Consider the following 14,029-nt stretch of genomic DNA (forward strand, 5'->3'; position numbering starts at 1 on the left):
TGATTTTTCCAGGGACTGAGGTGAGGCTGACTGGCCTGTAGTTCCTCGGATCCTCCTTCTTCCCTTTTTTAAAGATGGGCACTACATTAGCCTTTTTCCAGTCATCTGGGACCTCCCCCGATCGCCATGAGTTTTCAAAAATAATGGCTAATGGCTCTGCAATCTCACCCGCCAACTCCTTTAGCACCCTCGGATGCAGCGCATCCGGCCCCATGGACTTGTGCACGTCCAGTTTTTCTAAATAGTCCTGAACCACTTCTTTCTCCACAGAGGGTTGGTCACCTTCTCCCCATGCTGTACTGCCCAGTGCAGCAATCTGGGAGCTGACCTTGTGCGTGAAGACAGAGGCAAGAAAATCATTGAGTATATTAGCTTTTTCCACATCCTCGGTCACTAGGTTGCCTCCCTCATTCAGTAAGGGGCCCACACTTTCCTTGATTTTTTTCTTGTTGCTAACATACCTGAAGAAACCCTTCTTGTTACTCTTAACATCTCTTGCTAACTGCAACTCCAAGTGTGATTTGGCCTTCCTAATTTCACTCCTGCACGCATGAGCAATATTTTTATACTCCTCCCTGGTCATTTGTCCAATCTTCCACTTCTTGTAAGCTTCTCTTTTGCGTTTAAGATCAGCAAGGATTTCACTGTTTAGCCAAGCTGGTCGCCTGCCATATTTACTATTTATACCATACTCTACCCTGTGTTAACCCTGTAAAGCACTACACAGGGAGCAGATCCTGCATTCCTTACTCAGCCTGACATCCCATTGGCTTCAGTAGAACTATTGAGTGCAGCACAACTGCTGTGTGGTTTGTATTGTTCTGTTAGAAAATGTCACACATCACCTGGCTGGATCGAGCTTTTTAAGCCAGAAGACAATGAAGGTACATTTACATATCAACAGGGCCTCATGAAATACATCCTAGAGTAGTCCAGAAGCTGACAGAGAGGTTATCTGAGCCATTAGCGATTATCTTTGAAAAGTCATGGAAGACGGGAGAGATTCCAGAGGAATGGAAAAGGGCAAATATAGTGCCCATCTATACAAAGGGAAATAAGGACAACCTGGGGAATTACAGACCAGTCAGCTTAACTTCAATTCCTGGAAAGCTAATGGAGCAAATAATCAAGCAATCAATTTGCAAACACCTAGAAGATAATAAGGTGATAAGTAACAGTCAGCATGGATTTGTTAAGAACAAATCATGTCAAACCAACCTAATCGCTTTCTTTGACAGGATAACAAGCCTTTTGGATAGAGGGAAGAGGTAGATGTGGTATATCTTGACTTTAGAAAGGCTTTTGATACTGTCTCACATGACCTCCTCATAAACACACTAGGGAAATACAACCTAGCTGGAACTACTATAAGGTGGGTATATAACTGGTTCAAAAAATGTTCCCAGAGAGTAGTTATCAATGGTTACAGTCAAGCTGGAAGGGCATATTGAGTGGGATCCTGTAGGGATTGGTTCTGGGTCCTGTTCTGTTCAATATCTTTATCAGTGATTTAGATAATGGCATAGAGAGTACACTTACAAAAAATTTGCGAATGATACCAAGCTGGGAGGGGTTGCAAGTGCTTTGGAGGATAGGGTTAAAATTCAAAATGATCTGAACAAACTGGAGAAATGGTCTGAAGAAAATAGGATGAAATTCAGTAAGGACAAATGCAAAGTACTCCACTTCAGAAGGAACAATCTCAGTTGCACACATACAAAATGGGAAATGACTGCCTGGGAAGGAGTACTGCAGAAAGGGATCTAGGGGAAATAGTAGACCACAAGGTAAATATGAGTGAACACGGTTGCAAAAAAAGCAAACATAATTCTGGCATGTATTAGCAGGAGTGTTGTAAGCAAGACATGAGAAGTAATTTTTCTGCTCTATTCTGTACTGATTAGGCCTCAACGGGAGTATTGTGTCCAGTTCTGGGTGCCACACTTCAGGAAAAATGTGGACAAATTGGAGAAAGTCCGGAGGAGAGCAACAAAAATGAATAAAGGTCTAGAAAACATGACCTAAGAGGGAAGATTGAAAAAAACTGGGTTTGTTTAGTCTGGGGAAGAGAAGACTGAGAGATGGGACATGATAACAGTTTCCAAGTACATAAAAGGATGTTACAAGGAGGAGGGGAAAAAATTATTCTCCTTAACCTCTGAGGATATGACAAGACGCAATGGGCTTAAATTATAGCCGGGGCAGCTTAGGTTGGACATTAGGAAAAAGTTCCTAACTGTCAGAGCGGTTAAGCACTGGAATAAATTGCCTAGGGAGGTTGTGGAATCTCCATCATTGGAGATTTTTAAGAGCAGGTTAGACAAACCCCTGTCAAGGATGGTCTAGATAATGCTTGGTCCTGCCATGAGTGCAGGGGACTGGACTAGATGACCTCTCGAGGTCCCTTCCAATCCTATGACTATATGAGTCTATGATTCTATAAAGTTAAAGAAGTCATCAAGCTATACAAGCAGGGGGACCGCTTAGTGATCACACTGGCAGACAGTCTGCACCTCAGGAAACCTTCCTGGCTTTCGAAACAGAGACCAAAGACTTTGAGTAATATAAGGGGGGCAGAGACATTTTAGTTATCCTTCACTGGGGGAACAACAGGGCACAGCACCATTGCCCCTATGAAAACTGGATCCTGTGGGCCTGGGAGGCAAGAGTTGCTGGAAATTTAACACAAGTGAAAAACCTGCTTAGACTCAGACTTTAACTGGCTGAAATTAAGTTTGACTCACCAGAGAGCGGGTTTCGTTGAGTTTATAACCGTATCTGTCTCTTTTATTCTTGCTTAGTATCACTTAAAGCTCTGTTCTTTGTTAATAAACGTATCCTCGTTTTATTACACAACCATCTGAGTGCTGTGTATTAAACTGGAGAGTGAGTGCTCAGCTAGCCAAAGAGACTGGTGTGTGTCTGTCTCTTTGGAGGCAGTGAACCCAGTAACTTCTGCGAGTGTCCAGTCAGAGGGGCTGGGCACGGCAGAGAGACGTCTCTGGGGAACTCAGGGATTGGGGTGCACCGCTTGTTACTTGCAGGCAAGGGTTGGCCGGGCAGAGTGCTGAAGAGTTTGCTGTCAAGGCTGATGAACAGGTGTGTCAGGGAGCTGACACGTAGCTTAGCGTCAGCAAAGCTCGCACTTGCTGAGAATGAGAGGGGTCACACAGGGGCTCACAGTTCTGAGTGTCATGAGCAAGAAGTCGCACCTCCCAAAGAATCCAGTGCAGGACCTGAACTGTGGCTGGAATAGCTTCTCCACTTACCGGGTCTTGATCTTCGGCTGGTATAAATTGTTGTAGCTCATGGATTTGCGCCAGTTTCCACCAGCTGAAGATCTGTGCTAATTGAACAGAAATTATTTCTGGCCATTCTTTGGAATGAAGAAATGACACTTTTCCACAGCTGGAGTCAGCCCAGAGAGCTCAATGAACTCACTTTAGGACACGTCTTGCCCTGGGATGTAGCCTATCCATTCCAAACAAGCTTGACTGACATGGCGAGAGACCCAGTTCAAAAGCAAGGTGATGTGAGCAGCCTAGTTAATGCTTCCTGCCCTAGACCTTGAGAGCAGCGATGGAAGGGAAAGGCAGACTTAATGGGTTCTGAAGGCTTTTCCTTTTAAGATATGAATCAATGAATCTTTCTGGGGAGCCTGAGTAATGTGATCTGAATAAGAAATGGGGCTTGTCTTTGAACCTGAGTTAGGTTCCGTGACAGTGTTTGCTTCATGCGCTGGCGCCAAATGCAAGCTGACACGACTCTCTGAGCAGGCTGGCTTTCCGGCGCTCCCCCTGCCACGAGCAGACCAGCTTCACCAAGTAAAGTTTCAACAAAGAGAATTCTGTTGAAAGCGTTGGCTTGTTTCCCAATAGCCCTGTCGCTGCTGCTGAGCTGCCGGGCCCTGACACGGGCTGCATTTATGACTGCTCTGGACTCGGGGTGGGGTCAGGCAGTAACAATTGGATCAGGCTCTTGAACATTGGTGCTTGGATCAGCTCAGGACCTTCCCTTCATTGTTCCACTAGGACTCCGGGAGGGGGCAGATTACCTGGCCTCACAGAGTAAGGGGTGCCCTGCCAACACGGTGCCTAGACCTGAGCGAAGGCAGCAGGGCGGTAGTAACTGCGGAAGGACATTTGAGGGAAAGGCTTTGCATGGCAGCCTGGAGCCTGAGGTGACGGAGGGGAAATTGGAGGCTGATCAGGGCCCAAGGAGAGTTAGCAGCAAAGCCTGGGGTCGCAGTCCTGTCCCACGTGGCCTTATCTAATCTATCTATCTAATGGGGGGTGTTTTTAAAGCACCCCCTCTATGACCCCCTACTCTCACCCGCTGGGCTTAACCACAAAGTTTCAGTTCTCCAGATCTCCATGTGGGAAGCCAGTGGTTTCACTTCAGTTCTCCGAACGGGTGAGTTTTGTACCAGTCACAATAACTCACACACCCTGCTCCCCTCTCCCCTCCTCTGCCCTGTCCATGCAAATTCAACCCGCCACAAATCCAGAAGTATCCAGGGCTCTTCCCGCCAAAGGGAGTGCAAGCAACCACTTACCTTGGCTCTCCATCACCCAGGGACCAGCCCACCATGCCTGCTTCAACCCAGACGGCGGCAGGGCTTGAGGCCCCCAGCCATTTCCTTTTCTCCACAAGCCTTTCCATAGAGGCTCTAATCCTCTTTTTTTACAAGCTGGCTAAGCTGTTTGTCTCCGTAATATCAGATGGCAGCTCATTCCAGGGGGGATTTTTTTTATTTAAGAGCCACCAGCTCCCCAGATGCTCACACTTAAAGAGGTCAGCAGGATACTGCACTTCCCCGGTCACTCTCTTCCATCCTTCCCAGCTGTACCTACGCTGCTGGGGTGGTATTGACGCTCAGGTCTGGCGCTGGGTGTGACAGTACATTACCGACTTCCCAGGGCCTTGGGCTACTCTCCTCACCTCATCCAACAGCGCCACAAGCCTTGTCTACATGGGAAAGTCACATTGGTTTTTAAAGCAGTTTAGTTAAACTGGTGCAAAGCCCTGGGTGGACACTTCTATTTCAGTTTAACAGAGGCTTTTGTTTAAACCTGTTCCCAGTCGACTACAGTCATCTGACTTCAAAAGGCCTGGTTTAAACCACAGTAAGAGTGTTCACCCAGAGAGTTGTGCTCCTCTAATTACATCCATTTAAATCCATCCCTTAGGTTAAACCAGGGCTGCAATGTCACGTAGACAAGGCCTTCTGGCTTCTCTGTTGTGCCAGGCTCTTTCATGTGCAGGCAGTTGGGGGGGAGGCGGGGGGGGACGACGAAAGGTGAAACCCCCCCAAGGTTGCTGAATGGATTCAGATACCTGAAGGCTTCGAGCTTCTCTCTGATGTTGGGGTGTGTGATTTCCCCATCCTCCTGCATTAATCACACCCAGAAGGGAGTTTCTTCTTCTAACTGCTAGGCAGACAGCGTGCTTGGTGCTGCACCAGATAGGCCCTGTCTGCCTGCTCACATGCTACCCAAGACAGGCACAGAAGAAGGAGGCTGCTTTGAGAAGTCCCCAGGAGGGGGGTGAGTAGGATGTTTATTTCCAGTTAAAATGATTAACTTTTTGCGGGCCTTGCAGAAGGAGTGAGTCTTCAGGTGGGACCTCAATGAGCTGAGGAGGGTGGTTTGGTGGGCTGGGCTGGGGAAGTATTTCTGGGCTTCCTTCTGCATGTATACCCACCTGGCACCTACTTCTTAGCCAGACTGAGGAGCCCGTCCAAGCCACAGCATAACCTGTGTATGTTCCACACCCTCCTGTACGCTTCACGCTGCTCCATGGCACAGGGCTGCCTCCTGCAGGACAACCTCTGACGAGGGTTCTGCTCCCTGCTCTGCATGTGTAGCACATACAGGGCTCTGCAGAGCTGGGCCAGAAGCTCGGAAGCTGCAGGAAGAGCAAACAGTGTGGGCATGGGCAGGGGAGGACGCCAGCACAGAAAGATATCCAAATGCTACTGCAGAGCAAGGTTATCTCTGCAAAGAAAGGGAGAGCGAAGCAGCTAATGTCACAGCATTTGGGAAGCTCTGCAGGGCTTGCATTGGCTTTTGCATGTTGCTTTAACCTTTTCCTTGAAGCTCAAGCTTGTGCTGCGGTGTTAGAGACAATACACATACACACAGGCGCATTCTGCCTTTGGTTATACCCTCGCATCCCCGCAGAGCTCAGTGTTAGCGAGGGCACAACTTAAGCTGCAGTTTACGCACAAATCTCTTGGTGCTCAATAATGAGGGCGGTAAGAAACCGACAACGAGTCCATAGCATTTAAATGGGCTTTAGGCAAAATCTCTCCCTTGCAGGGTGCCTGGCTGTGGGGAGAGCTCCTTAAAGCCTCTCTCATTTCCTAAAGTCTTGTTAATTTCTTTTCACCCCAGGCCTTCCCAATCAACAGCAGGGGTATATTCAAGAGAGAGCGAAATTGCACTGCAAAGCACCGTGGGTAATGCGTGCAATCCGTTCTAGGAGCCAGAGGGCTTAGTCTCAGCTGCATTAGAGGAGACAAGCTGAAAGATCCCAGAGCAAGAAGAGCAGCGACACTGAGCAGCGTTTTTTCCATCCAGAGAACACAAGCACCATCTAGGGTTGGAAGTAGGACCGAGATGGGCCCTGGGATTGGGAAGCCTACCCCCCTCCACACACAAAAGGCTGCCCCCTCCTCCCGAAACACTCTTCAGGCATGCTGATTCCGATAGGGGGTTGCATTTACACAGCATGCCTAACACACCATGCACACAGTGGAGAGTCCTCAAACACCTCCCACCCCCTTTCCTGAGGATTGCCTTGATTCTGAATTACAGTAATGCAGGCCTAAGACAGGGTTGTACATACAGACACGAGCTCCAAAACTCTTTCCAGAGAGGGCTGGTAGGATTTATCCCTCCGCAACCAATTGTCCCCCACCCCTTGAATTCTCTCTCACCTCAAAGAGACTCCCTATCTTTAATGGCGCTAATGAGACTCCCCTGTTCTGGCTGTCAGGGTGAGTCAGGAGAATGGCCCTACACCTCCATACAGGGACCTGGGACATGACAGCCAGCTGCAAGAAGTTACAAGGGAAGAGCAAGGGATGGCACTGCAGTCAGGACTGCAGCATCCACAAGAGAAGTGTTTCATCCTGAGAACTAGAATTAAAGGTTAAACTAGAAGGTTAAACGGAGAACTAGAGTTAAATCAAACTGGGCAGCAATGCACAGGAATATCTAATGGGCAGACTCAAAGCTGTTGGGAGTTGGAGGAAGTCTTGGTTTGAGCTTACTTCCCCCTCTGAGACCAGGAGCCGAGTAAATTTCACACTGCACCTAGCATATCCATGGAACAGAAGAGGCAATGGAGCTGTTGCAGAAAAGGGAAGAGAGAGAGGCTAGAACATTAAAGCTGGGGAATTGGAGAGGGAATATGGGCTGGGGAGGAGCAATGGATGATGCATGGCAGCATCGCTTCAGCACCTCCTGCGGCGGGGAACATGGAGAATGTCCTAGAACGCACTTGAGCTTGTACGGCTGTGCTGAAATGAAGCAAAGCAGCTTGAAACTGACAAGACTCTGCTCTCTTTGCTCTCTGACTGCTGGCAGGTCAGCATCCTGTCATCTCCAGGCCACTACAGAGGCAGGCGTGGCGGAATGGTTGGCAGAGCGTGCTCTGGTTCAGAGGGGGGCCGGATGTGATGATGGGAGAGAGAGCAGAGAGGCAGAAAAGAGGGACTGCCAAGGAGAGGGGACTAGAGTGACTGAAATAGAGAATGGCGGGGCGGACAGAGAGACAGAGAGAGATGGGGCCTCCCTAAAAAATGCAGAGGAGAGAGTGAATGAGACAAGGGAATAGGAAGATAAATGATGCAGGAGGGAAAGTGACCAAACCTAAATGGAACAAGGAAAAGCAAAGAAGGGAAGTGAAATGGCTGCAAAGAAAACCAAGGGAACCCCTCCCCCACAAGTAGTTTCAAACCCTCACACAAATACAAGCACACATATTTGGAACAACTCTCCCATCCGACTGGCCCCTCTCTGACCTCACCTGTCATCATATCACCTCCACTTTCTTTGCTCTGCCAGTGGTGCCAGCCTGGAGGCCTCACCTGTTTGTTTCTTTCCAGGTCATTCTCATGTCTTTGTCCAGGCTGCCCTTTTCCCAACCCAAAGAGCCCCTTCCCTAGCCCAGCCCACCAGTCACCACTCCCTCTCTCAGTCCCCTCCAAAGGACTCACTTCTCATGCAATGCCCACAAGAAAAGAGTCCACAAATGACTGGCCATTCCCTCCTCTGGGCTTCCTGTTGTGCACTGTCTACTCTGCCTGGTTTAGACCATAGGCCCTTCAGGCCTATCAGGGAGAGCAGTGCTCTTCTCCCCATTTTGCAGATGGGAAACTGAGGCACAGAGTGGCCAAGTGACTCTCCCAAGGTCACACAGAGAGTCAGTGGCAGAGACAGGAACTGAAACCAGGTCTCCAGCTAGCATGCTAACCGGTGGACCACCCTTCCCCTCATTTGGTACCTACTTTGCACATATATCTATCTATCTATCTCTATATCTATCTATATGTATAGGTATATATATGACACCACATGAGCTGATCTAACTCCTAATGAAGTGAATGGAAAGACTCCCATTGGCTACACTGGGAGCTGGATTGGGCTCATAAGGGGATGAATCAGGCCCTGAAAGTACTGACCTGTGCTGTACGTATATTTCACACACAATACTAACTGTACCTACTTTGCAAAACAATATTGCAATGACATGTGACAATGAAATTAAAATGCTGATTGGATAGTAGCAGGGCCAAGCTCCACGTTTTTAAAGAGACAGTGTCATCTTGAACTGTACAACATGTGCTCCAGCAGCCTGCTGTGCTCAGCATGGACCTGGCTTCAGAAAACAAATCAGACCGCACTGTGTGGCTATCCTCCTGTAGCACCGGTGGGCCAGTCTTTCACACTGATTCAGTCTGTCTGTCTGCCTGTCTGCTGCATCTACCTCTCCAGCTATAGCACTGACCTGTCCATCAGTCTGTCTGATCGATCTCTCTCCCTGCCAGAGTACACACAGACAGGCAAACAGATGAAGGAGAAGAGAGAGAGAGACTGATATATTTACACACTTTTTCAGTCTGTCTATTTCTCTGTCTCCGATCCCCATCTGGGTATTGTCTGTTATTACAGGTCCCTGTAGGATTTTCTCTCTATCTATGCAAATGTCTGTGCTGCAGGTACAGTATTCCTGATTTTCAATTAGTTTGAAATGTCATTTGGGTAAAAAAAAAAAAACCAAACCCACAACACAAGTGTTTCTCTTTTCCTCTAATTCAGTCTCCTTCCCTGCCTGCCAAAGTGCTACCTGAGAGGTGGGATGGGAATATCTGACCAATGCAATCTCCATTACAAAATTATTAACCCTAATTAATAAAAATACACCAGTATGCTTTCTCCAGGAGTGCCCTAAGCCCACATTCCTCTACCACTGTGTTTGGAGAAAGGAAGACAAAGCAAATTCTTATCATTAAAAACATCCCCTTGGGACAGAAAATAATTTAGTTCATGTTGAAATTAAGCAGTGATTTAATAGGTATTTCTCTCCTTTGCCTTCCACCCGCCGCCTCAAACACACAGACTAGAAATCGGAAGCAAGCGGGGATTTTCCCCTTCAAAACACAATCTCCTGCAACATTAGATAACGCAAGAGAGAGAAGAAATGGAAAAGGCTAAGCCAGTTGTTGGGATAAGTTTAACCGCTCACTTTGGATGCTGCATTTCCTCAGAGTTGTTTACAAGGGTTGAAAAAAGACCTGTAGTCATAAAATCCCCTAAGCAGACGCTCCTGATGTTCCACAGAACCTCTTTTTCATCTCTCCCTGTTCAAAGAGAGAGAGAGAGAGAGAGAGGAGGAGAGAGAGGGAGAGAAAGTGAGCTCACGTTCACACATTGGTAAAGAGGCTGGTCTTGCAATGCCTTTGAATATTTTACTTTTAGTCAGTTTCCCATCAGAGTCAGAGTCATACATGCACACACTGAGCTGAAGCAAACTACAGCAATGGACAGCACTAGAAGATTTGAAATCTAATCACATGCATTTTACCTCTTGGATATATTTTTAATCACACACACACACACACACACACACACACACACACACACACACACACACTTCTACATATATATAGATAGATAGATACAAATATAGACAGCGACAATCTCATCCACACCACCTCCAAACAAACACCTTTTTCTTTTCTCAGAGGATACACATACACACACATCTCTCTTTATCTCCTCCTGGCTTCCTGGAGGATTGTGCCGGCTGTTTTTCATGGAGAAAGTCCAGGGAGAAATGGAGATTGAGAGATGGGAAAGGAGCGAAGAGCTGTCAGATGCCGAGAAAAAGGTGATTCAAGAGACCTGGAGCAGAGTGTACACGAACTGCGAGGATGTTGGGGTCTCCATACTGATCAGGTATTTTCAAAAAAAGAGACAAACAAAAAAAAAGAAAGAAAGAAAGAAAATGAAATGAAATGAGTGACAGATAGACAGGAACCATTCTCAGTCCCTATTGGCTCTGATCATGGACAATTTCACAGCACTTCTCTGATTTCAACATGTTGGGGAGGGGGGGAGACCCTTATAATGTAGTTTGTGGGAATCGGTATTTCCATGGGAAAGGTCACCTTATACCCTGTGTGCAGTGTTGGCAGGGGTAGGGAGGGTGTAGAAGGAGGGGATTGCTGTACCGTTTTCTGCTCAGTGGTTTCTACTCACATCCCTGCTGATGGAATTATATGTACTAGGTTTGTGGGTGAAATAATGCAACTTACAAGCCAGGATGAAACCAAAACAGATCGGTCTCTGACGGCACCATCTGTTTGTTGGACGACAGCATTGGTATAAAGGATAATGCTGAAGTTGCCTGCTAAGGCTGGTACGAAGGTCATAAGCAGGAGGGAGGGGGGCATGTGGCAATTGGTAATGAGCATGGGAGGAATGAGGCATTATTGCATTGGGATTAGGATATGGAAACTACCTTACAGCACCGTATTGTGTATTTGCACAGACCTGCAGGTAAAGGGAATGACGTGTGTCTGTCCAGGGGTAAGAAAGGGGCAGGTTGCGACTGGGGTTTCTCATTCAAAAATAGAAGGATTTGTTTTCTTTCAAAGAACCTTTAACTGTTATTGAATGTTTATCTTGTTTTGTGCTTCTGAACCCTCTGGGTACGCCCGGACGGGCAGCACAGACTCCAGGACCGAGTCTCATCTCGCTCACATCAATGTAAATCAGAAATAGTGCTGCTGAAGTCAGTGGAGTTACCCAAGTGCATCTTTGGTGTAGGTGGGAGGGGAATCAGGCCTTAGGTTTAAAGGAGTGCGCAGAAGAACCATAGAAGGAGCTGGGGAGGGGAAGATGGGGCTGTAGAATCATAGGGTTAGATGGGACCTCAAGGTGATCTAAACTAACGCCCTGCAGATAGAAGCAATGACCAGTTTCCACTTGATTTGAGCAAAAATGTTTAAGGATGGACCTGAACCTCAGCCTCCTGCTCCAACCCCCCATGACTGCTGGGAGAAAGCTGAATCCAGATGCATATTTGGCCAATGCTCTCCTTCCCTTATAATGGTCCAGGACAAAACCCCAGATGGAGAAAGCTGGCTGTTTGAAATCTGGCTGCAAACGTTGTTCCTTGAGATTAGCAGGTCGTGGCCTTGGGACTGACCTGTGTTATAAGAAACACTTGGACTGATGCATTTCTCACTAGTAATAATTGCAAAGTTTCCTTTGAGCTTAGGGGAGCTGCAGAGGTAGTAGAAACCGCCTCCGATGTGCAGACGACCCTTCTTGGCTTTCCCCTTGTTTGACTTATAGGAATTACTACAGGATTTGCTCACAGCATTCCTCTGCAGGGAACCAGTTTGGATAAAATACAAAGACGGCCCCATCCCACAGCCCTCCCTGAACCTCTCCCTACTCTTAGAGCTGGACATGGTTTGAGACGGAAATATTTAGGTTTAGTCACTGCTCAGAAAGCCCATTCCTGGGAGATCTCCTGCCCGAGTTCATAAACTCAAGAGGTTTAGCAAGTTTAGGTAAACATCAGGGGTGAGATCTTGGCTCCATTGAAGTCAGTTGGAGTTTTGCCATTGACTTCAATGGGGCCAGAATTTCACTCCAGGACTTCCAACTGTCAGTCTAAACCAAACCCTCCCTGTTCCCTCTCCCTGGGGAAGATCACCTCCAGATCTAAATCATGCAGCTGCCTCTCCCTTCCCCTTTCTAAAATGGGCCAAGCCCCAGCTCCCCAAAACGCTGGGTCAGAGTTTGGCTTAGGCCTCAGTTGAATCCAAACAGGACCTGAGATCTGGACACTATTAGGTCCATCTTTTATTAGTCTTCGAAGCCACGAGCTGGGGCAAGTGGAATTGCTGAGGATCTGGTCTGTGAAGAGGGGCCTCAAACCTGAAGCTGGGAATTTCCCTGAGGCTTTCTTGGGGCTGATCGTTCTTCCTCCCAATGTGAAATGAAGCACTGAAAGAGTGCTCTGTTGGCCTACGCTAGTGCCCGACATGACTGACTGCAGCGACCTGCTTGCTTACAAGTGCACAGCCCTTCCAGCTGTGCCAGTCACAGGGGGAACCAGACTGGATATTTAGTGCGACTTTTCTGATCGTTAGAGATGGAGCTGGGGTAATCAGAGCCCGGTTGCTTGAGCACATCTCTGCTGAAAGCAGGCTCTTGCCATGTTCCTGACTTAGGGCTGTCTCCTTGGACATCTGCCCCGCCTCTAGGAAACCTGCTGGGTGGTGTTGTGTGCATGCGGGATGGGGGGGGGTGTCAGTTCTTTGGTACAGGGGGAGGGGAGCAGCTATGGACGAGTGGTGGAAGTGGTACCCCACAGCCTATTCTGGGCAGATTAGCATGGTAAACACCCTGGATTCCTGTCTGACTTGAACTGCACGAAGACAGAATAGATCCAATCCATCAGTAATTGCAGGGAGGGTGTAAGTGACGCATGGGATGGGGATGAGCCAGAACACAGCAGAGAATGGCTAGTATCGATGCCGGGAAGCATGTGTGCACAATGCAGGTCATGTACAGGTTGAGGGGGCAGGAAGGGGCTGTAGACTACATAACAGGATGGTGGAAGAAGGTGCAAGGTGAAGCCAATAGCAGACAAATGCACTGGGGAGCCAAGCTTATCTCTCTTGGAGTAGAGGTGCTAAAACAAAGTTATTTCCCAAGTAGATGCAGCAATTCCAGCGGGAAAAGCAGTGGCCAGCTGGCATGTGTGGTCTGGGGTGTTACACAACAGACCGAAAACCAGACAGAACCGGGAACAGGAGAGGGTGTGAAGCACAGCTGGCAAAGGGGCCCTGGCTGCAAAGTTCCGACCTGGAGCTGAACTTCCCCAATGCTCGGGGTGGTTTCTGTTCCAGGCTGGTTTCTAAAGACCACTGCATTCTGGGATTTCCCTGTCATTGTGCCAAGAGGAAAGCGCCACCTCGCAAAACCGGCGCCAGTGCCGGGCAGGAGTGAGGACTCCCATGGAGACGGGAGAATTTGTTAGCTAACACTTAGCACCTGGGATTTACCCAAGTACAGGCAGCTGGGCTAGACGGACCATTGGTATGTTCTTAAACTCCAGCTGAGATCATTGCATTTCTCATCAGGAGTCCTGCACGTGGAGGTGAAGGCAAGAGGCATTTAGAAAAGGATGAGGCAGTAGACAAGTGACCCATCCTTTCCCCTGGGGCAAAAGCAGCAGCTCATGTTGTCACAGTGACATGACACACTGCAGGTGACTCGCTGCTCCACTGCCACTGAGACCACGGAGGGAGGGGTGCTGAAGCACAGCCATAAGCCACTTGCCCCGTGAATGCCAAGAAGTGAGCAGGAAGAGAGGCAGCCCCGGTCACAGGGGAACAGCAGAGCACAGGCTTGCCTCTGAAGAGTGAGGCTGGATCAAGAAGCTCTGAAACCGCACGTAAACCCTCCTTTGCTGGGAAGGGATTCACTCTGCATCGCTC

At 48.2% G+C, this 14,029-nt stretch overlaps 1 protein-coding gene and 1 non-coding gene across 4 annotated transcripts in view; one reads left to right on the forward strand and one right to left on the reverse strand.

Annotated features, from left to right (window-relative positions):
- The window catches only part of LOC101951608 (photoreceptor disc component), a 69,846-nt gene that overhangs the window by 13,353 nt on the left and 42,464 nt on the right, over window positions 1–14,029 (reverse strand). The gene's annotated exons all lie outside the window — the stretch shown is intronic.
- Window positions 9,791–14,029, forward strand: part of CYGB (cytoglobin) — a 50,284-nt gene continuing 46,045 nt past the window's right edge. The window contains exon 1 of one of the 3 annotated variants that reach the window (XM_005297538.5): window positions 9,791–10,466. In XM_005297538.5, the coding sequence (XP_005297595.2) occupies window positions 10,324–10,466 (143 nt within the window). In that variant the 5' untranslated portion in view covers window positions 9,791–10,323. The remainder of the gene's footprint in view (window positions 10,467–14,029) is intronic. The other 2 variants (XM_008163872.4, XM_065563395.1) reach the window with 2 other exon arrangements.

The sequence above is a fragment of the Chrysemys picta genome, chromosome 12 (genome assembly GCF_011386835.1).
Source record: "Chrysemys picta bellii isolate R12L10 chromosome 12, ASM1138683v2, whole genome shotgun sequence".
Taxonomy (NCBI): Eukaryota; Metazoa; Chordata; order Testudines; family Emydidae; genus Chrysemys; species Chrysemys picta.